This window comes from Mesoplodon mirus (genome assembly GCF_964341445.2).
Source record: "Mesoplodon mirus genome assembly, chromosome: 18".
Lineage (NCBI taxonomy): Eukaryota > Metazoa > Chordata > Mammalia > Artiodactyla > Ziphiidae > Mesoplodon > Mesoplodon mirus.
The window spans coordinates 52,981,418-53,003,760 of NC_138994.1; the positions used below are offsets into that span (position 1 = coordinate 52,981,418).

Genomic DNA, 22,343 nt, shown 5'->3' on the forward strand with positions numbered 1-22,343 from the left:
AAGGGGGAAAACCCCACCTTACACCCAGCTACTTGATTATAGCTTGTCTTCATAAACAAATTGACCCGCGCCCTACCCAGAAAAGCACCCTTCTGCTGGGCAGGCCTGAGTCCGAGAGAGCCCCACCCAAGCAGCAGGCAGGCGGGGGAGCTGAGAGCAGGTGCAGAGTTGAGCACAAACAGGGGTTCACATTAGTGCAGGCGTGTGACTCGGCAGAGATTCACAGGCAGCCAAGGCAGGTATGGCCCTGAGCCCAGGGTTAGTTGTTCTGGGCTGTTTCCATTCCACCCTGCGACGAGGTAGCTCTTCATCAGCTTGTAAGTCATGGAAACCATACCCCCAAATGCCACATTTAGCAACCTGTTCCCTGGGCAGGTGATCCTGCCCAGCCACAGGGCCACCTTTCTCTTTTTCATTGGAGCTTTGAGAACTGTGCTTCCTTGTTAGAGTGTGGTTTGAAATGAGATCTCAGCAGACCTTCTCTCCATAAAATCAACCAAAGGATGGATGTGTGCATATAGTCTTTTTGCCCCACCTCCTTTTCCAGGGGTCACTTTAGCTTGATGGTTTTTATCCACAGATGCTTATGAAAAGGCCTGTACTTCACGCTTATCCTCTTCCGTTCTGTTACCAACCTTTTTCTCCAGATTTACTAGCCTCATCTTTGCTTTCTCTTTTTTTTTGGCTGCGCCACATGTCTTGCAGGATCTTAGTTCCCAAACCAGGGATTGAACCCGGGGCCATGGCAGTGAAAGCACTAAGCCCTAACCACTGGAACGCCAGGAAACTCCCTCATCTTTGCTTTCTAATTCAAGAAAGATTACCACCCTCCTCACACTTCCACATCAGTGATTAATCCTATATTGATTATTTCTCTTTGTATTACTTGGATGCTGTTTTGGTTTTTTTTCCCCCAGTTATTAATATTAATCAGGCTCATTTTTTTAATTCAAAAATTGTAGACATACTACAGAGTGTAGAATGTAAAGCCCTCCCCAAAAGTAAAAGCCTAGGAACACTGTTACCAGTTTGGTGATGTTCCTCTAGATATTTTACTATACTTATTCTAATATGGGAACTGACTATTCCAAGTGTGTTCAACATGCTTTCCACTTAATAGTGTACCTTGAACATCATTCCACTAAAATATTTGGCTGGTTTTTTTTTTTTTAAATTTTAAAAATTTTATTTATCTATTTATTTTGTCTGCACTGGGTCTTAGTTGTGGCACACAGGATCTTTTAGTTGCGTCATGAGGGCACTCTTAGTTGCGGCATGTGGGATCTAATTCCCTGACAAGGGATCGAACCCGGGCTGCCTGCATTGGGAGCGCGGAGTCTTACCCGCTGGATCACCAGGGAAGTCCCCTTGACTGTTTTTAATAGCCTCATATAAGTGTATGGACTATAATTTAAATAAATTTTTTTTGGTGTTGCAGTATTACAGTAAACATCCTTATATGTATAGTTTTGTGCACTTATGTAGTAGTATTTCTCCAAGTAAAAATTTTAAAGGGAGAGTTGCTGTTTAAAGGGTTAGATTTTGAGAGCTATTGCCAGATTTCATTCTTTAAAATTCTACAGTTCACACTCCTATCAACTGTGTATTATGAGAGGGCTAGTTTGACGAAACCATCATCAACACTGGCTGTTAACAACTATCTTAGCTCTTATAAGTCTGATAGTAAAAAATCAGATCTCATATTCTTTTGTTTTTGTTGTTATTTTGCTTTGTTTTTGTTGTTTGCCGTTAGTGAAATTGAGCCTCTTTTCAACTGTTGATTACCTACTTCCATTGGGCATTAACAAAGCATCTTGCAGGTTAAGATTTAAGTTTATCTGGGAGCGGTTTCCTGGGAGGGTATTGATTGTTTTCACAAACCAGAGTAAGGCATTTCCTATGCATGTCCTCCACAGCAAACAGCGGCATAACAAGCTCTGGCGATCTCATTCAGATAGTGACCTCTCGGACCACCACGAACCCATCTGCAAAGCAGGACTAGAACTCAACAAGAAGGAGATCACCACCTCAGCAGACCAGATTGCCGAGGTGAAGACCATGGAGAGTCACCCACCCATACCTCCCGTCTTCGTGGAACATGTCGTCCCACAGGATGAAAATCAGAAAGGCCTGTGTACCAAAGAAAGAATGATCTGCTTGGAGTTTACTTCTAGGGAATTTCATGCCGGACAGATTGAAGATGAATTAAACCTAAATGACATCAATGGATGCTCATCAGGGTGTTGTCTCAATGAATCAAAATTCCCTCTTGACAACTGCCATGCATCCAAAGCCTTAATCCAACCTGGACAGGACCCAGAAATGGCCAACAAGTTCCCAGACTTAACAGTGGAAGATTTGGAGACAGACGCACTGAAAGCAGACATGAACGTCCACTTACTGCCCATGGAAGAATTGACATCCCGCCTGAAAGATCTCCCCATGTCCCCTGATCCTGACTCACCGAGCCCCCAACCCAGTTGCCAGGCTGAAGTCTCAGATTTCAGTACAGATCGCATTGACTTTTTTAGCGCGCTAGAGAAGTTTGTAGAGCTTTCCCAAGAAACCCGGTCCCGATCTTTTTCTCACTCAAGGATGGAGGAACTGGGAGGAGGAAGGAGCGAGGGCTGTCGGCTGTCAGTGGTTGAAGTAGCCCCTTCCGAAGCGACAGCTGATGACCAGAGAAGCAGCTCTCTGAGTAATACTCCCCATGCATCTGAAGAGTCTTCAATAGATGAGGAACAGTCAAAGGTAAAAACTGTCTTTATAGTTCTATGCCTAATGAAGTTCTCTTTAATGACAAAATATTTGGGACTCTGCTATGTTCACTCTATTTTTGATGTTGCTAAAGATTTAGGAAGGCGATGTGAGGGAGACAGTCTGGCGTGAAAATTTAGGGTTTAAATATTTTTCTAAATCAGTTGCCTTTCAAGGAATTTATCTTTCCAGGCTTTTGGTGTCATTGGAAGCACTTCTGAGAGGGGATGAGGGAAGAAGGGATTAGCCAAAACAAATGTCCTGCCTGACCAAGGAGAGGGTCCCCTCGGGACCTCCGCAGTTCAGATCAAATCTCACCAACAGTGAGGTGCCAGGGACTGATCTGTTGCCTGAGTGAGACGTGTGTCTCTTTGAGAGGATGGATTTGTTTGGGAAATTCTTTCTGCCTCAGAAAATTCAAAGACTAGACGTGTGTTAATAGTTGTTGGAGTAGCAACTGATTCCCATGCTGAGTTCTTGCTATTAATAATGTCTCTGACTTGTTCCTCATTGCAGACGCTGTGGTATTCAAGAATTGAGGGATGGTGTGGGGAAATGATTTGGGAGCAGACAGAATCCCAAGATTCGTCTCAGTGGCATGAGTTCTTATGAGCCATCTCAGACCAGGGAAAGAATTACTATACATCATCAACTCTAAGACTCACACTTATTCTCATTTTGACTTTTGAAATTGGGTTGCATCTTAAAAACAATGGTATCTTATGTCAGTATAATACAGTAATTGGGAAGCAAGTGGGGACAGATTTACTCTAACATAAATGAAGTCATTTCACGATTTCAGTGGAGCTGACTAGATTCTTGACATCTCCTAATTGCTGTCTACTTATGTTTACCACCTCGTTCACTCCTCATCTGTTCTCTCTCTTCTTAACTACCCCAGGGCAGTTGTTGCCTCTGCTTCTGTCTTCTCCTCTCCCCAAAAGCTATGCCTCTATTTCGTTTCTACCGGGAAGATCAGAATGCCTGAGCTCTCCTTTGGACTAATGGATGTAGTGGCTCTGACAGAAATAGCTTTTCTGCAAAGTTCTGGTCATATGAGCACTCTCTCCACAGCCCATGCACACACTGGGCCTGCTGTGGCTTCTCTCCCAGCCTTGGCAAGTTCGCCTCTGCCTGATGTCCCAGCAGATTTCTCCCAAAGGCATAACTGATCTTGTTAGTTTGTACTAGCTCTGACTCTGTTTGAAGGAGAAAGACAAGAACAATTCCTAGGGAAATACTGTACCTTGAAGGTTTATAAAAATGTTAACAAAGTAGATTGATGGTCATAATGATGTTGCTTTAAGAGATGTCCAAGGGCCATTTCTAAATTTTGAAATTCTTATTTTTTTACAGTAGGACTTGATTTTGCATTGGCCAGTTTTCTTTGGCCTTGTTCTAAATCCATCTGGGAATATGTAACTGGTGGAACATTAAAATGTCAGATTCGCAGTTTCTAAGTTTGCTCAGGCACGTGGCTGCATAAGCCAAGGAAGAAGCCATGTGAAACATAGGAGCTATGCAGTCAGATATAGAGTGCCCCCGTGTGCTGGGATGCGGCTGCTGGGAGAAGCAGTGGGAGGATGTGGACGAAAGCTGGCAAGACAAAGGACAGAAGAGAGCAGTGAGTCTCCACATCAGACATCCAGCTTCTTCTAACACTGGGCATATTTAAGGTGGCCACTGAGCCCTTCAGTGGAACTCTTCCCCTTGAACCAAGTTAGGATCAAACTGGAAGGGGATAGGCTAGAGAGGAGAGGTTTTATTTACCCCAGTATGGCCTAAATCCTGAAGGCTCATGGTCTTAGGAAAATAAGGATTATAGGAGCCTCCAAGGCTACTTGCTTTTTACTTTTGGAGCAAGATACTGGATTAGAATCCTATTTGAGTCAACAGAACAGAAGTTTACTAGACAGTGACACAACCTGTGACTAATTTTGTATCTCTGCCTTTGATGAATCCGGTTTTTTCTTGTACGACAAAACAGAATACAACCCCAGGCAGAGGACAGTCCCAGGCACTCCATGATTTGTGTCCTCAGAGAGCCAGAAGGTTCTCCTGGATCAGAGGATTAGTAAGCAAAAAATCTGGCATTTTCAATTGGATTACAGTTTGCCATAACCATCTCGCTGTTTTCTCTTCTTAGGCAATCTCAGAACTGGTCAGCCCAGACATCTTCATGCAGTCTCACTCAGAAAATGCAATTTCAGTCAAAGAAATCGTCACTGAGATTGAATCCATCAGTCAAGGAGTTGGACAGATTCAAGTGAAAGGCGACGTCCTATCCATTCCATGCCATACACCAAAGAAGCACATCGTCCATGAGCTGCCCCTTGAGAGGGCCCAAGCCGCAGAGAACAAACCTGGAAATCTGGAGCAGAGTGGAGGTTCCTGCACAGCCCAGCCTGAACTGGCCAAAGACTCAGGGAAGTGGGAGCCAGAAGGGTGCCCGGTGGCACACTCATCCACCACAGAGTTGGAAGAAGAGGAACCAGCTGAGGGGGAACAAGAGCTCTGGGGCCCAGGGATGCCCCCGGGTGCCAAGTGGTACCCCGGGTCCGTGAGGCGAGCCACCTTGGAGTTTGAGGAGCGCTTGCGGCAGGAGCAAGAGCACCACGGTGCTGCCCCTGCTTGTACCTCGTTGTCCACTCGTAAGAATTCCAAGAATGATTCTTCTTCTGTGGCAGATCTAGCACCAAAAGGGAGGAGTGATGAAGCCACCCTAGAACATTCATTTGTCCCCAAGGAACCAGAGATGAGCAAGGGCAAAGGGAAATGCAGTGGGTCCGAGGCTGGCTCCCTACCCCATTCTGAGCAGCATGCCACCGCTCCAGCACCCGAGCTGCTGGAGTCTCACCCGTTGCCAGCTCCTCAGAAGTGCCCAGGGTCAGGTCCCAGAACGCAGCAGGAAGGAGTCCTGAAGGACCAGAGGACGTCGGTCTCGTGCCAGGGACCTGAGACACCAGCAGTCCCTCTGCCTCTCCCCAGGGAGAGAGAAGCCATGGAATACACCCACACGGTCACGACACCTGCTCACGGGCCAGACGGGGAAACAGCCACCAGCGGAAAGAGCGGGGAGCAGGGACTGAGGAAAGTGAAAGTGGAGGAGTCCATCGCTGTCCTCTGTGCACTGGATGAAAATCTGAACCGGACACTGAGCCCCGACCAGGCTTCCCTGCACCCCAGAGCGCTACCTCTGCCTCATTCTTCCTCTCCCGAGCATGAGCACGGCAGGCCCGCCCACCCAGCCCCCACCCCGAGCAGCCCTGAAGACTGGGGCAACAGCCCAGCAACTGCCCCGGAGATAGCAGCGCCTTCTGTCAGTCACTCAGCCCACCTGCTTGGTGCCAGCTTAGCTTACCTGCATCCCCAGATGGTGGTTCACCTGGAAGGCTTCACAGAGCAAAGCAGCAGCACAGACGATGAGCCCTCTGCGGAGAAGCGCAGCTGGGAAGAAAGTCAGGAGGGCCCCCTCTCCAGGGGCAGTGAAGTGCCATACCGGGGCTCCCAGTTAAGTTGCGAAGACCTGTGTTTAATTAGCAAACTCGGCGACAGTGTTGGGGAGCAACAAGAAGAACTGGACCCATCGCCTGTAGCCTGTCAGCTCCCACACGGCTCTAGTAGTGACGGTATGAAGGGTCTCAGTCACAGCCCCAGTGGGGTGAGGGAATGCGCTCAAGAAATCGAGTCCCGAGCGATTTCCCAGGTAGGGCTCCCCAAACCATCGCAGATGAGGCGTTCAGCTTCCCTCGCCAAGTTAGGTTACCTGGACCTCTGTAAAGACTGTTTACCGGAGACGGGGCCTGTCTGCTCTGAGTCCCCTCATCTCAAACTGCTTCAGCCCTTCCTCAGAATGGGCTCGGGAATGGAGGCCCAGGAGGCCCCAGAAAACCCAGATGCTCCCCAGAACCTAGAGCCCACCAAGTATTTCATAGAGCAACTCAAAACAACAGAGTGTATCGCACAGAGCAAGCCGGTGGAGAGGCCCCTTGTACAGTATGCCAAAGAATTTGGTTCTAGTCAGCAGTGTTTGCTCCCCAGGGCAGGACCTGAATTGACTAGTTCTGAAGGAGGCCTTCCTTTGGTACAGACCCAGGGACTGCAGGGTGCAGGCCCAGCTCCAGGGCTGGCTGTAGTGCCCCGTCAGCAGCACGGCAGAACTCACCCCCTAAGGAGACTGAAAAAAGCAAATGATAAAAAACGGACAACCAACCCCTTCTATAATACCATGTGATTCTGAGCCTCTACATGTGACTTTCTGAAAGAAATGTTTGTAAAAGGGGCAGGTGTAATATGTAAGGAACATGCACTTTATTGGTTAATTTTATAATATTTTGGTCATTTTACTGTTCCTGGCGCATGCAGGGTTTGGTTTTTTTCCTCTGTGTGTGTGTGAGAGAGAGAGAGAGAGAGTTTGATTTGGACGGCAAGACCATTTTATCATTTTTTATTTTTGGAAAATGCAAACCTCAAAAAATACTCATTTTCAAAGAACACCTTTATCAAAGGCAAATTGCTGTTTTTCAATCTACTGCCACCTGCTCCTCATTTTGCCCCCTGAGGGAAGGCATGCTTGCTTGATTGAGGAAGGAAGCAGATGGGGAAGGTGGGGTTGAAGCTGGGAACTGGAAATGCTGCCCCAGGCCTGTGTGATGATGGTTAGGTCTTCAGACCTGATGCATTGGATTCACTGAAGGGGGCAGCCCAACGACAGCATGCTCTCAGACTTGGTCCCCAGCCCCAGCCCCAGCCCCAGCCCCTTGGAGTTCCTGAAATGGGCAGGTTCTGCTTTGCTCTCAAAGAGGGTATTCCAGATCATTTCTCCTGGTCTCCAGAGTATCATTACAAAAAGGCATGATAATGGCTGGCTTTGTAAACTTATCAAGCAAATACGTTTTTACCCCAAGCAAATAATTTTATTAAATTTAAAATGAACTCCAAAGGCAATCTGAGAGGTCCTCTCTAGAGGAAAGCAGAAGAGAAGGAGGTGAAATTGGGGGTGGAGAGGCCACCACTGCCCAGTATCTTCCAGGTGGATGGGCTCCACACAGGTGGTCATCCTACCCCACCCCCCCATCCCCTGGAAATGTGCCCTGCAGCATTCTCCCAACTAAAACACAATTGGGACAAGTTTGAAAAACAGCAATTAAAAGTCAGTGTGTTCTTGTAAAATGAATACATATGTAGGGTTTTAACCCTTTCATTACTTGAATAATTCTGTGGGCCTTCTAAGTTTAATGGCCATATTTTTTCCAATTTATTTTCCTCCCTCATGCTGTTTCTCCCAGTGCTGCCTATTTTTTTTAATTTTGTAGGTATTTGAATTGTTACATTACATATGTATAACCTCCATTGAATGCAAAGTTTTCTTTTTAATATTATCACTGTTAACACTTGACGTAAGTTTTTTTTTTTCCTTTTCCTGGAAGATTTGTCATTTCTCTAGTTTATACACAGTACTTATGTACATAATGTCGTCACTTTCTTACATTGTTTTGTTGATAATGTTGTATGTTGTAGGGTCTTTTTGACTTATCCATTTTAAGAAATAGTAAAGCTGCAACTGGAAAACATACGGACACCACAGAAATAAGACTGATGGGTGTTGGTAGGAATCTGCAGAGTATATATTGATGGTGGGTTTTTTTTAAATGGAGACTTCTAATCACCAGCTCCTGCCAAATTATGCGTTAGTAACTTCCTCCTCAGAGAAACCCCTAAAGGCTCCTATTAGATCACAGTTTGACTGAAGGCTGATTCCTCTTTGAGACTGAAATCCCAGAATGTTGTTCGCCACTAGCTGAACCAGAGCCAGGGAGTATATGTGAGTGTTACTGCTGCCCAAGGTGGAAGCTCCTAATGGATTAGGCTGAAGGGCTGCAGGGAGGCCTCAGCCAAGGGCAGGCACCCTTAATGACCACGTTTAGGATGCTATTGCTTTGCTGCTATTGTGGAGGTCCTTAACACAGGAGCACCTGCCGTAAACAAGCCTATTTCAGCTACTTACAGAAAACATATTTAGCTTGGAATGGAACACCCACTGCAGCTCATCAAAGCTGAAGAGGTTTGCAAATTTGCTTCCTGTTTGCTTTGGTGGTTGTCCACATTGCTGAGAGGTTGACCGAGCACAGACCTAAGATTTAGGTTTGAGGTTCATCACAGCACTTAGAGGGAAAAGATGCACAGACTGTCAAAGTGATGTCAGAGGCCAGAGTTCGATGAGGGCAGGTGGTATGGTGACCCAAAGGAGAGAGAAAAGGTGGACTGAGGCCACTCATAGGTGTTCAAGAGGAGCTGTGAATCCAGTTGCCGGGTGGAGGCCGTAGTTGGGTCTGACATCACCGCCAGGAGGCAGATTGGACAGAAACCTCCTGCTCTAAGTGTTTTTATGGTGCAGTAATGATACGTACCTGTGCTGTCCCTAAATAGTTTCCTTAAATGTTCAAATGTGTCATCCGCACAGCTTTGTGACTCCAGGATATTTAATGTGTTGTAAAATGTTGTACTAGGCGGCATGTTCCAGTGTGAGGAGGCTTGCAGGACAGGGTTTTGAATTTCCAGGGCTCATCCATCTAAACTGCCCTTTCTTGTTGAGGCAGTTCCATCACCAATATGTTGGTGAAAGGAGAGGAAACTGTGGCAGGGGTGGGAAGAGGAGGCTTTGCATGGAGGTTAAGAGAGTAGTGTCCACTCAGTTAATCCCCTGAGATGGTGACATCCCTCATATGAAGAAGTGCACACAGGGTCGACAGTATTGCAGTGTTCTCGCTTCTCCCGGCCACTGTGTTCAATGCTCACCCTCACTGCACTGAAGAACAACAAAGATTGGGAGTGGGGGAACCTCAAACGCTGTGAAGAGAAACAAGACCTTTTTTTTTTTTAAAGAGTAGAGGAGGTCTTGCTCTGCCTTTTTTTTTTTAATAATTATACTTTTTATCATTTAATTTACCTGCCTAAGTAAACATTCTCTACACAAGGTCTGTAATTCAGCCATGCCATAGGGTTTTGCCAGCCCTCAGACTCCCAAAACTGAGTGTTCTTGTGCTATTTATGTAGCTGAGCACTGTCCAGGGGAAGTACCTGATGGCCTATCAAGAACTTTCTAAACTTTATTCTCTTCAAACAGATAATCTCAGGTGGCCTATTTCCCTTTTCTGTTCATGGAAAAGCCAGACCCGAAACAGCAGGTCTGGTAGATTGACAGAGATGAGTAGGAAAAGTTTGGACCTCTCGCTCAGTGCCTCTCTTTATTTTGAAAAACCACCATAGTCTGACTCAAAATTATTCTGGAGGGGTTGTGTGTGTGTGTGTGTATGTGTGTAAAACGTAACACTGTGGTGCATGGGGTAAAAGCCCCAGGAGCACACAGATTTTGAGCTGTAATCTGGATGGTTACCTGGTCAGTAGGAAGGAGAGAAACCCCTTTTTGATTTTAGAAACACTTAGGAGTAGTTTGTACTATAGCAGATACACAGTACCGTAGTGTAGTAATACTCATCTCTCCTTATTTTGGTTGCCTTTCAGATTCCGAATGTTTAGGATCATTCCTAACATCTCAGCCTCTTCAGGCTCTTTATCTAGCATTTTCCTGGTTCTGTACCTTTATCCCAACTGGGATTTCCTCTTTCTCATTTTGGGAACTACCAAGAGCCCCAAGGACAGCCTGAGGATGACAGCCCAGGCTCTGAGGTCCCCTCCTGCTAAAGGGCCCCAGACAGATGCTCTTGGATAGACCTGAAGCTTCTGAGACATAGCAGCTCACAGAAATCTTCATTTGTTCCATCTGAGGATTTCAGTTCTGAAGTGATCCAGCCATGTTTGGTAAAGATGTTTTTGTGGGAACTGTTTCTCTCTCTCTCTCTCTCTCTCTTTTTTTTTTTTAAGAAAGCATTATGCAAAAAGGGTCTCTTTCAAGGGCATTTTAAATTTTTTAAATAAAGCCATTCTTTGGCTTTTTTGAACTGTTTGTGGATATTTTGTTTACATTGTGAATATTAAAACGTGCATCATCTTGATGGCCGCTCAGATTCCTCCTCCAGGCACCCAGCCCTGGCCATCCTGTGAGTCCTCACACTGAGCAAGGTCAGCCTTATGGTCAGCCCTCATGGGTAAGTGGGGAAAACCTGGAGCTGACTTCCATCTGTGTCTTGCACTCCCATCCAACACTCTGTATGGAAATATTCATCATTTCCTCAGTGATGGTGTGTCTTATAGTGATGGTTGTAATGGTGAATGGCTAGTGTCGTTTTTGTCTAATTTTGTTTTGCTTTTTGATGGTAGATGAGATGAAATTTTAGCTATTTCAGCACCAATCCAACTTAAAAACATCTTGGATTTGTTTTCCCTTCCAAACTAAAAGATTAAGGCGTGTATTAGGCATCAATGTATTTGCTGCCGCGACTCATCCGACGGCTATATCAGGAAAAAGCCTCCTGCTACCAAAGCAGGAAGCTGCACACTCCTAACCCTTCTCCAGGGCTTGGGGTCCCTTGATGTCATGGAGAGCTATTGCAAGGTGCTTCTGTACTTTTCTGGCCTGGAAGTGGAGGGTGCCTGTGCCTGGCTCCTGCTATGAAAAGAGAACCAGCCTCATTTTCTCAGTGCCCCAGAGATCTGGGACAGGATTTCTAAACTGGAATCATCCCTCACCAGCTTGAAGATGTCCCAAGGGGTATACGACGTGCTGCCATCTGTGTCCTCAGCAACACCGGTGGCAGCATCCTGTGCACACATGGAGAGCTAATACCCAGGGCTTGACTCAAGCCGATGACCCAGTCTGGAAGCTGGGTAACTGGCCCTGAAATGCTTCCCAATCAGTAAATCCACAGGGAACTGTTTGGTTTTTATGTTTTATTGGAATTTGGTTTGCTTGGCATAGCTTAAGGTGCCTTTTCTTTCTTTCTTTCTACTTTAATTTTGTAGGACTCGTTCTAAATGTAGAAAACAAGTCCAAAAGACTCTCCCACTGACTGTTACCTTTGCCCCAGGCCACCCCAAACTTTTATGCTCACATTTTATTAAATAAAGCAGGTGCTCCCTGGAATCTCTGGGACCTTTTTGAGGCATTTGAAGCAGAATATAAAGAGTGGTCTCATCTCCCTCCTTAATCTTCCTGGTGGTTGGGATGTTCCACTTGTATCATAGGTTTTTTTATTACTGATGTGCTCCGCTGTTTTTAAATGTGAACTTGTGCGCAAATGTGCAGATTCAATGTTCTTGTTACAGATTGAATAAATTTTTATTTTGAAGATGAAACGTGTACTTGATCAAGTGCAACAAAAGAGGGGGTTGCTGAAAGGTGGAGGGATTGGAAGAGAACACTGATGGTAAACATGATGCAATTCCCATTGATTGATCTCCCTCCCTTAGGAGAGAGCTGAGCTCTGGGAAAAAAATACAACTTTCTACCTCTCACAAAATGAAGACTGGATGGGAAATGGCATCACTAAAGATTATTTCAGACAGTGTGGCTCCAATCAAGTGACCACGCTGGGAACTTGCCTGGTCAAAGAGGCTCTTGCCAAAGCCACCACCTGAATGTTAGGAGAATGAATAAGCAAAGGGACCAAAATTCCGCCGCCATCTGTGGTACAAAGTGTTCTGGGACAGCTGCCGTGACGTGCCCCAGCAGAGACTGGATTTCTTGGGTAGGTGACTTCTCTGGACATTAACAAGATAGAGTTCACAAGCTTTCGGCACAGGGCACCTCAGCTCACTGAAAGGTTTCTAGAAACGGCATGACTTTCCAAAGAAGTAAAAGCTTTAACCCTCTCCCATAATTAGAAGAGAAGAGAAGCACTTGATGTCAGTGGTAGAGGAAGAGAGATGGGGCCAAAGAGCAGTTCCCTAAAACGGGCGCGGGGGGGCGGTGCGGATTCCCTGGCGGTCCAGTGGTTAGGACTCCGTGCTTTCACTGCCGAGGGCGCGGGTTCAATCCCTGGTCAGGGAACTAAGATCCTGCAAGCCCTGCGGCATGGCCAAAAACAAAAACAAACAAAAACAGGCTGGGGGGAGGGGTCTCCACTTCTCCCACCCCTCCACAGACCCATCATGAGATATTTAGTGGTGCCATTCATCACATATAAAGCAGCCCTACTATCTAGGGAAAGCTCAGTTTCCAGAGAAGACACTGCCTTGAACTAAAATTAAGTCAGCCTGCTTCAGTCTGAATCGTCCATATCAAATGAGATGGGCACACCACTGGTCTCTGGCTGGAGTGCCAGAGTGCATGATGGTGAAGGCAAGGTCATTTCACAAAATATTCTAGGGGTGCCTGGAGTCCCTGACCCTGATCAGTCATGGCTTTCTAGCCAAAGCAAATGGACCAAATCATGTCTAAGTTGCCAGGCCACCTCTTCCAGAAAATGGCTTTATGAAAGATGAAGTCTATGCCTATCTTTTATGGATTGCTATTCAGATGGGTAACAGTTCAAATGGATAACAGCAAGGGAAAGCACCAAGTCCAAGTAGCTTCTTCCACTGATTGGTTCTTTGTGCCTTGGCTCCACCTACCCCCAGCTCTGCCAGGCCTTGGCAGCCAGAAGAAGGCTAGAGGGCAGGGCTGAGCCATGCCAGCTCTAAACAACACCTGTAAGTTCCTGCTCTTGTACCTGGAGAGCAACCACCACCCCACCCCACCCCACCCCCGCCCAGGTGATGGAACTGAAGGCAGAATGGATTGAAGGATTCCTGCTTCTGGGCTTCCCTGGTGGCGCCGTGGTTAAGAATCCGCCTGCCAATGCAGGGGACATGCGTTTGAGCACTGGTCTGGGAAGATCCCACATGCCTTGCGTCCACTAGAGAAAGCCCACCCAACGAAGACCCAACGCAGCCAAAAATAATAAATAAATAAAATAAATAGTAAATTTATTAAAAAAAATAAAAGACCCGTGCCAGCCGCTTTCCCTTGAACCTGGTGTTCACTTTTTTTTCTCCCACACCCCTATCACCGGTTTTTAGGCTGCTTTGTGCCCTGTTCCGTGGAATCCTCTCTAACGGGGTGAAGTGCCTAGTACAGTGACAGTGGTCGCTATTGCTATTAATAACAGTAACATTCACAGGCCCCTGTCGGGTACCCTCACAGCTGCCCTGGGCCAGCCTAGGCCCTCATCCAAGGGCCCCCAGAGCATCTTCCGGGACCTCTCCTCAGGGGTGTCTGGACGTGCAGTCCCACAGCCCCGGCCCGCCGGTATGGTCTAAATTGGGAGTGTGATTGCAGCAGGAATGCAGCGTGAAGGCATCTGATCTTGCTCGGCCGCCGGCTCTGAGGGGAGCGCGCCCCCTCGTAGGCTCCCTCTCTCAGCGCCCAGCTCTGGTCTGGGAACCTGGGCCTCCTCAGCCCACCCGCTAGGCGCGGAGCGCGGAGGAGCGCGCACAGCCGGCGCACACACGCAGAATTACTTTTGACGCTTCTCGAAGGCCCGCGGACTGGCCGCGCAGAGTCTGCAGCACTCGACTTTCCCGCCGCTGGAGAGGGCGGGGCCGATGTGACCCCGCCCCTGCGCTAGGCCCGCCTCCGCAGGTTGATGGCAGCGGCAGCTGGGACTGCAGCGACGCCCGGCCCCGAGAGTCGCAGGCAGCGGCCGGAGCGCGCAGCCGAACGCCCGGGCCCCAGACGCCGCGGACACCCGGAGAGGCAGTTCCGGTGCCCTGACGCCTCTCTTGGTCCCCAGCGCAGCCCCAACCCCCTCCGCAGAGAAGTCGCAGCGTGAGCGCCCCTCGGCCGGCTCAGGACCAGGTACCCACCCCCCCACCGCCGCCACCGTAGCCAGTGAAGCGGGCGGGGTGTCTGGAGGGGACAGAGGTCTGCGCCCCCTCCCCCCCACCCGCCGCCAAATTCGGTCCCGGGCGGGGCGGACTTGGTGTCTATATTTGGCCGACCAGCGGCCCGCGCGCCCGCAGGGCGCAGACACCTCGTCTCGCAAAAACGCAGTGCCTGGGCAGGAGGCCGGAGAAGGGTGCGGGGAGGCCGGGCCTCAGGCCGGGAGCCGTAGAAGCGTCTTGAAGGGCACAGGGATGCCCGGGGCTGGGGAGGGGCTGGAGTCAGTCGCTGGGGCTTTGGAAGAGCTCGGTGTGTCCCCTGGGGAAGAGCTTAGCTCAAGCCCCAAGCGGGAGAAAAGGCACCTCGCCCTCCTCACTCCACTCCTGAAAATCTGGCTCTGAGCCGGGGGGAGGGGGGTCGAGGACCCCACCCCCAAGAGAATTTAGTAGGAGAGAGGACCCAGAAGAGCAGTGGAGCTGAAATATGGCCGGCAAAAGCCAGAACACAGTGGTGAGGGCCTCTTAGAGAAGCCAGTGCAGAGAGAAGTGGGAGGAGGAGAGATCCACCTTACACTGTGTCCCCCACCACCACCCCCCGCCAACAGCATGGGAGGAAACTGATGAAAACAGTAGCAGGAAGAACTCAGGTGAGCTAACAGGAGGAACTTTTCCTTGGCAAATTTTTAGAAAAAGGCAAAACCCCATCCACCTAAACTATGCCACAGATGCTGAGTTTAGGATCTTGAGTGGCTGCAGTCCTAACCCCACAAATGGCCTTAAGCCAAAGCCTCTGATTCTGGACAAGATGCCTCTGGGAGATAAACCACTTCCGTGAAGAGATGCTCATACAAGCCTGGCAGTGGGAGGGCAGCCTGGCATTGAGGCTCCTCCCAAAACCACTTCAACTTCCAGGAAGCTTTCAGGCCCAGTCAGGCTCCACTGTCCCCCAGCCTGGCTCTCTAAGGAGAAGTCAGGCCCCAAATCCTAGCCCCTCGAACTAAGCAAAGAACTTTCCCATACATCACCTTGAGGAAAATTCCCTGCTTCTAGGACCAGACTCTATATTAATTTATAGCTGACTCTTGGTCAGATAACCCTTCTCACTTGCCACTCCCCCAACTCTTCCTCCCTCCCTCCCTCCCACAGCTACGGGACTAAGGACCAAAATTTGGGCACCGAGATCCTCCATCTCTGCCCCCAGCTATGAGCCGGCGCGTGGTTCGGCAGAGCAAGTTCCGCCATGTGTTTGGACAGGCGGCAAAGGCTGACCAGGCCTACGAGGACATCCGTGTGTCCAAGGTCACATGGGACAGCTCCTTCTGTGCCGTCAACCCCAAATTCCTGGCCATTATTGTGGAGGCTGGAGGTGGAGGTGCCTTCATCGTCCTGCCTCTGGCCAAGGTGAGAGATGAGGGGAAGGAAGCAGGTGGAGGACACTGGCTGTGACTCCTGGGGACTCCTGATAGCAGCCTGTGTTCTCACCTAGTTCCATTCCTCAGTCAGGAGGGCAGTCTATGTGGACTGACGGCTCCCTGTTCCCCAATCACTCAGGGACCAATTGGGAGGCTCTGTCACCCCTCCTAGAACAGCAGCATCACATCGGCCCCCACCTACTCGCAGCCCATCCCTTCTCCATGCAGCACCCTGTTCCCAGCAGGGACCAGGAGTGGGTGATGGATAGTTGGGAAGCAGTGGAGACAGAACCTGGCCAGATTCTGTTCCTATCTCTCCTGATGCCACACCCCTTATGTTTTTGGTGCCAGGATCTTTGTACGCAGCCCAGGGTGAGCATTGGATTAAATCACACCCCGGAGCAGCACACTGAGGACAGAGTCAGGCTCTATCCAAAGAGTTCTTGGCCACCTCCCCGATTCTGGTTCTTGCAGTGAGGTAGAATGAGAGCAAAGGGCCGGGGGACATGACATATAAGGCCAAAGCCCCCTCTACTTCAGGGATGGGGGCCAGGCAATGACCAGCACCTTTACTGAGTAGCCTCAAGCCCCTCAGCCATCTCTACCCACAGGATGGCCACTCCAAGGCATGACCTTGACCTGGATTCCGGCTCCTACACCTTGTTAGGGGAGGCCCCACAGGTGGCAAGGTCAGGATGAGGCCTGGCAATAGCCAGTGACTCACTCCAGGACAATGCAGACACCATCCAAGGACATCATCCCCTGGGCTCAAATTTCAGCTGGAGCCACCTCCTCCCCCAGTACAAGTGCCATTCCAATGCCACACGGCCACCCCTCTCCCCTACCGCCTGGTCTGGGTTGACGCCAGCCCCTGCAAAGGCCTCAGAGCCCCCACAAACATACCATAAAGATTAAAAATAGATGGGCCCCAGCTCAGGTTGGGAGACGGCAGGCACAAGGAATGCCTGCTGCTTGTGGTTCCAAGGTAAAGCCATTGACAAGGGGGAGATCTGCCAACTGTGGCTAGTAAAGGGCTGTCAAGCACTGCATTGCATCTTACCTTACCTTGACCTATTCCACCAGGGGCTTGCCATGGACATTTCAGTTGGGGGAACAGGCCCAAGAACAGTCTCCTCCAAGTAGATGTTTTTAGAAGAGCACTGGACTAAGAAGTCAAGTCTTGACTCTACCAGTATCTTGCTGTGTGTCCTTGGTTAAGTTATCTTACCTCTCTATGTCTGATTCCTTGATATGAAATGACTTCAACTCTGTCTTCCGTGAAGTAGAGGAAGTAGGCCGGATGGGGTTGGAAGAGCAGAAAGGGGGTGGGTTCTGCAAAGAGAAAACAGAAAATAGAGAATTGAGATGTAAACAGATCCACTCCCCACCCCCTGAAAACACGCAGGACAGTGGCCCCACATCTCCCTCTCTGACCCCTGCAGACAGGGCGAGTGGATAAGAACTACCCACTGGTCACTGGGCACACTGCCCCTGTGCTGGACATCGACTGGTGCCCACACAATGACAACGTCATCGCCAGTGCCTCAGATGACACCACCATCATGGTAGGAGCCAGGTGGATGCTGCTGGGCTGTCGGGCAGGGGAAGCAGGGAGGGCTGCCTCACCTGTGCTGCGGAAGGTGGTGAGGGAGGTGCTGAGTTCCAGGGCCCTGCCCTGTCCAGCTCCCAGGCTATTTTTAGCTACAGGCCCACCCCCTCCCAGGATGAACTGCTTAGGACTAATTTTAGCCATGGCTACCTTGGGGCCTGAAGAGCAGGAGGGCAGTGCTCTGAAGTCTCCCTGCTCGTTTGAGTAGGGAGGTCTCTGGAAAGCTGACAGTGCCACCTCCTGGCTCCCAGCTGCTTCTGCCCCATGTGGGCACCATCACATCTTGTCCTGCACTTGACCCTGGGGAAGGGGGGTGGGGGAAGTAAGGGAAGAGCAGAGTGACAAAGTGGGCTCCTCATCCCACCTACCCTATGCCTTTTCCTTCTATCTAGGTGTGGCAGATTCCAGACTATACCCCTATGCGCAACATTACAGAACCCATCCTCACACTCGAGGGCCACTCCAAACGTGTGGGCATCCTCTCCTGGCACCCCACTGCCCGGAATGTCCTGCTCAGTGCAGGTCTGGGGGCCTAGGGAGGGGTCCCTACCATAGATTGGGGGTGTGGGGAGTGGCAAAGGCAGGGCCACGTGACGGTGCCTGGCCATTCTGGGCAGGTGGTGACAATGTGATCATCATCTGGAACGTGGGCACTGGGGAGGTGCTTCTGAGTCTAGACGACATACACCCGGACGTCATCCACAGCGTGTGCTGGAACAGCAACGGGAGGCTGCTAGCCACCACCTGCAAGGACAAGACCCTGCGCATCATCGACCCCCGCAAGGGCCAGGTGGTGGCGGTGAGTGCCTAGCCTGGGCACGTCCCAACCCCTGCCCCAGGAAGCAGCTGTCAGGCCTCTGTACCCACAACCCCCTGAGCCCCTCGTCCCAGCTCTCACCTCCTCCACCTTAACGCCAGACACCAGCCTTGCCCCTCCGTGTCTGCAACCACAGCCCCTGACCTAAGTAAGCCCCCAGCCCGCAATTCTCAGCCCCGCTCCTGTTCCCTCCCCTCCCCTGCATCTCAGAAGCTCAGAGGAGGGCTGCTCGATTTGTGACTGAGGAGGGGAGAAGCTGCAAACTCTACCCTCCCACCAGACCTGCATGAACCGAACCTGCGCCCCCGGACCCCTCTCCTCCCAGCCGGCACCCAGCGCCATCTTCCGGCGCCTGAGCCTGACACTGGCTCGCGGGCAGGCCCCTTTCCAACCTAGTTGACCCGCTAGGCGGGAGATTGGAGGCAACCCTCGCGCGTTGTTTGCCCCAGCTGGGTGCCCTGGGAGGGCGGCGGCACCTGCCTCACCAGCCTCAACCTAAGGCGGGGCGCTGGATGCGCGGGGCACGTGCACGTCTGCGCGGAGTGCGCGCGGCGGGAGCGGAGAGGGGCGGGGCGGCGGGCACTCTAACCCACTAACCCCGCGAGCAGGAGCGAGCCCGGCCTCACGAGGGCGCCCGCCCGCTGCGGGCCGTCTTCACCGCAGACGGGAAGCTACTCAGCACCGGCTTCAGCAGGATGAGTGAGCGGCAACTCGCGCTCTGGGACCCGGTAGGCCAGGCCGCGCCGGGCGCACGCGCTCGCTCCTTCGCTGGGTCAGCCGGGAGCGCTCTCCCAGACCGTGGCCCGCGCCCAAGATAGCTGAAGCGGAGCGGGGAGCTCCCGTTTGGGAAGCGCCTCTCTGCTCCCCTGGGAAACCCGCAGGCACCCCCTGCTCTGAGGGCGCTTAAGGGCTCAGAATCTGCAGAGAGAGGCCCGCGCCCCGCGCTCTCCAGGCCTGGGGCCAGCCAGGAGACTCCAGGAAACTGAAAATTTAGGACCCCTTTTGTCTCCGCCCCCCACACCCAAGTCAGCAAGTTGGTTGCCCGGCCCTCCAGGCTCCCCAGGGCAGGCAGCTGGGTGACGCCTCTCCCTGTCTCCCCCTCCCCCCAGGAGAGGTTTGCGGCCCACGAGGGAATGAGGCCCATGCGGGCCGTCTTCACGCGCCAGGGTCATATCTTCACCACGGGCTTCACCCGCATGAGCCAGCGAGAGCTGGGCCTGTGGGACCCGGTAACGCAGCTGGACGCTTGGGGTGTGTGCCCCGGGGACTGGCATCACGGGAGAGGGGCCAGGCGCCCCCCACCCGCAGGGCATGCCCACCTGGACAGGGCTGGAGGCTGCTGCCCTCTTTGCAGCGCCTGCCATCCTAACACCCACCCCTCTGCCCAGTTTTGCTGCGTCGCCTGAAGGAGCCCCCGCTGGCGCCCCTGCCTGGTGATGCCGAGTCCCTGGGGGTGGTTTGCGGTGACTGCATGCGGCGGCGCAGGGGGTATCGGTGCGGGGGACCGAGAGCGGTGTCCAGGTTTGGGGTCTGCAGCTCTCTTCACCAGAGTTGCCTTGGGAATGCGTGGGCTTTGGGGAGGGCACGAAGCGTACAGGAGCTTCAAGGGATCCAGAGCGGCACGGCGGGCGGGACAGGGCTGGTCACGCCTCCTGTGCTCGGGCAGAACAACTTCGAGGAGCCAGTGGCACTGCAGGAGATGGACACAAGCAACGGGGTCCTGCTGCCCTTCTACGATCCCGACTCCAGCATTGTCTACCTGTGTGGCAAGGTGCTCGCAGCAGGGAGGGGAGAAGAGGGGGCTGGACCGAGATATCGGGCGCCCGCCCAGCATATCTCCGAACCGACTGGTTTTGCAGGGCGACAGCAGCATTCGGTACTTTGAGATTACCGAGGAACCACCTTTCGTGCATTACCTGAACACGTTCAGCAGCAAGGAGCCGCAGAGGGGCATGGGCTTCATGCCCAAGCGGGGACTGGATGTCAGCAAGTGCGAGATTGCACGGTCAGCAGCCTTGCCCTTCCCGCTCACCTGCTTCTGTGCCCACGTCCCATCCGGGAAGACCCGGGGGCTTCCCCAATAGTGTAGTCTCTGGAAAATAGTGGGTTTGGGGGGATGGGGGTTGTCATACGGGCTTGTTTCCAGCGCCAGCCCCAATGCTACAGGCTTGACATTCTCTGAACTTCAGTTTCTTCATCTCTTAATGATGATAAACACCCCATCAGAGGGTGTTTAAAGTGCAATGCATGGTAGGCGCTCAGCAAGTGTTGGCCTCTAACCCCTTGGCCCCGGGCAAGAGTTAAGGGAGTGGGAGCCTGAGCGTGTGCCGATCCCCGCTCCCTTATAGGTTCTACAAGTTGCACGAAAGAAAGTGTGAACCCATCATCATGACTGTGCCCCGCAAGGTGAGTGGCCGGGAGAGGGGTTGGGCAGGGCTCCAAGGCGGAAAGGAGCGGAGCAGGCCTGGCACCCTGCTCGTTCTCGTGTCCCCCTACCCATGCAGTCAGACCTGTTCCAAGACGACCTTTACCCAGATACGCCGGGCCCCGAACCGGCCCTAGAAGCGGATGAATGGCTATCCGGCCAGGACGCCGAACCCGTGCTCATCTCGTTGAGGGACGGTTACATGCCCCCCAAGCACCGCGAGCTGCGGGTCACCAAGCGCAACATCCTGGACGTGCGCCCGCCCCCCGGCCCCCGCCGCAGCCAGTCAGCCAGCGACGCCCCCTTGTCGGTAAGGTCCCGCCCTGCTCCACCCAGGCCCAATCTTCACATCCCCCTACCGCACCCCGCCCAACGCCGCCTCTTCCGTCCTCTGCGTCCAACAGCAGCACACCCTGGAGACGCTGCTGGAGGAGATCAAGGCCCTGCGCGAGCAGGTGCAGGCCCAGGAGCAGCGCATCACGTCTTTGGAGAACATGCTGTGCGAGCTGGTGGACGGCACGGACTAGCGCATCGCGCCGGGGAAGCTCCAAGCCGGGAGGGCAAAGTGGGGCGGAGCGCAAGCACTCCCGCGCCGCCCCGGCTTTGGGCCCTCCGCACCCCGCCTCTCTGGGCCTGGGCCGGGACTGGGGAGGGAACTCCGCCCCTCGCGGGAGTCCTGGACAAATGAAGCGTTGCGGACTCTCGCGTCCGTCTGGCGCCTACCGGGCTGTGTGCCCCGTACAGGACTCAGCAGGAGCTGGCCTTGGAAGGCCCAGGGTGACGGGGGCCTCAACAATGGTGCTGCAGGGCAGGCAGTGTCCCCTTTGTTTCCCTTCCCGCCCAGGGCAGGGAAAGTGCTTAGTATTAGCGCAATGCTTGGGGATGTTGGGGAGCTTGGGCTTGACCTCAAAGGGGTAGCGATTTGACGGGTCTCCCCAGACCGGCTGGGGAAAATTACAACGCTTCTCCCTCTCATCAGCTCACTTGACTCCACCACCCTGAGTGGTAAACTGAACGGGCGTCACCCCAGTTCTACGGACATACACAAACGTTGGCTGTACAGCCGGACCCACGGGCTACACCCAGCAGTCTATGGCAGAGGGCTCTCTTCCTTCTCTCCATCTGCAGGGGAGAGGACGGCTTCCTCACGGCACTCCCGCAGGAGAACCAACCAGAGAACTGGCATGAGGAAGCAGGTTCACACCTCCCCCTTCCCAGACACACACACACACACACACACACACACACACGCACGCACGCACGCACGCACGCACTCTGCCCCCAGCCCTCTGCTGTGGCCTTGACTCTAGGAGGAAAACAAGACGTACTGAATGAAACATTTTACCAAGTGCTCAGTCTGTGCCTCCTGCATGGGTGGGGATGCTAGACCCCCAGCCTCTGTAAGTGCCACCACCAGACTCCTGGGGGCCCTGACAAATGCAACGCTTGGCTCAGGACCCACCAGACATCCTCTTACTTCAGAGCCCTCCCCACACTGAGGTTCAGAAGGAACCCTCAACCCGCAGATGGGCGTTCTTCCCCAGTAAAGGCAGGTAGGAAAAA

At 52.1% G+C, this 22,343-nt stretch overlaps 2 protein-coding genes across 5 annotated transcripts in view; both read left to right on the plus strand.

The window, feature by feature from the left end:
• SSH2 (slingshot protein phosphatase 2) overlaps nucleotides 1-12,012 on the plus strand; it is a 251,056-nt gene extending 239,044 nt beyond the window's left edge. For all 4 annotated transcript variants that reach the window (XM_082604553.1, XM_082604551.1, XM_082604554.1 and 1 more), the window contains 2 exons: nucleotides 1,917-2,751; nucleotides 4,904-12,012. In XM_082604553.1, coding sequence (XP_082460679.1) covers nucleotides 1,917-2,751; nucleotides 4,904-6,991 — 2,923 coding nt within the window. In that variant the 3' untranslated portion in view covers nucleotides 6,992-12,012. The remainder of the gene's footprint in view (nucleotides 1-1,916; nucleotides 2,752-4,903) is intronic.
• Nucleotides 12,013-14,157: 2,145 nt separating this feature from the next.
• Nucleotides 14,158-22,343, plus strand: CORO6 (coronin 6). The gene is given in 14 exon segments (XM_082603789.1): nucleotides 14,158-14,494; nucleotides 15,664-15,918; nucleotides 17,372-17,494; nucleotides 17,931-18,060; nucleotides 18,156-18,337; nucleotides 18,964-19,083; nucleotides 19,465-19,606; nucleotides 19,744-19,827; nucleotides 19,830-19,843; nucleotides 20,022-20,126; nucleotides 20,215-20,360; nucleotides 20,704-20,761; nucleotides 20,860-21,090; nucleotides 21,185-22,343. Coding segments are annotated over 13 exon segments (1,656 nt in total). The 5' UTR covers nucleotides 14,158-14,494; nucleotides 15,664-15,720; the 3' UTR covers nucleotides 21,308-22,343.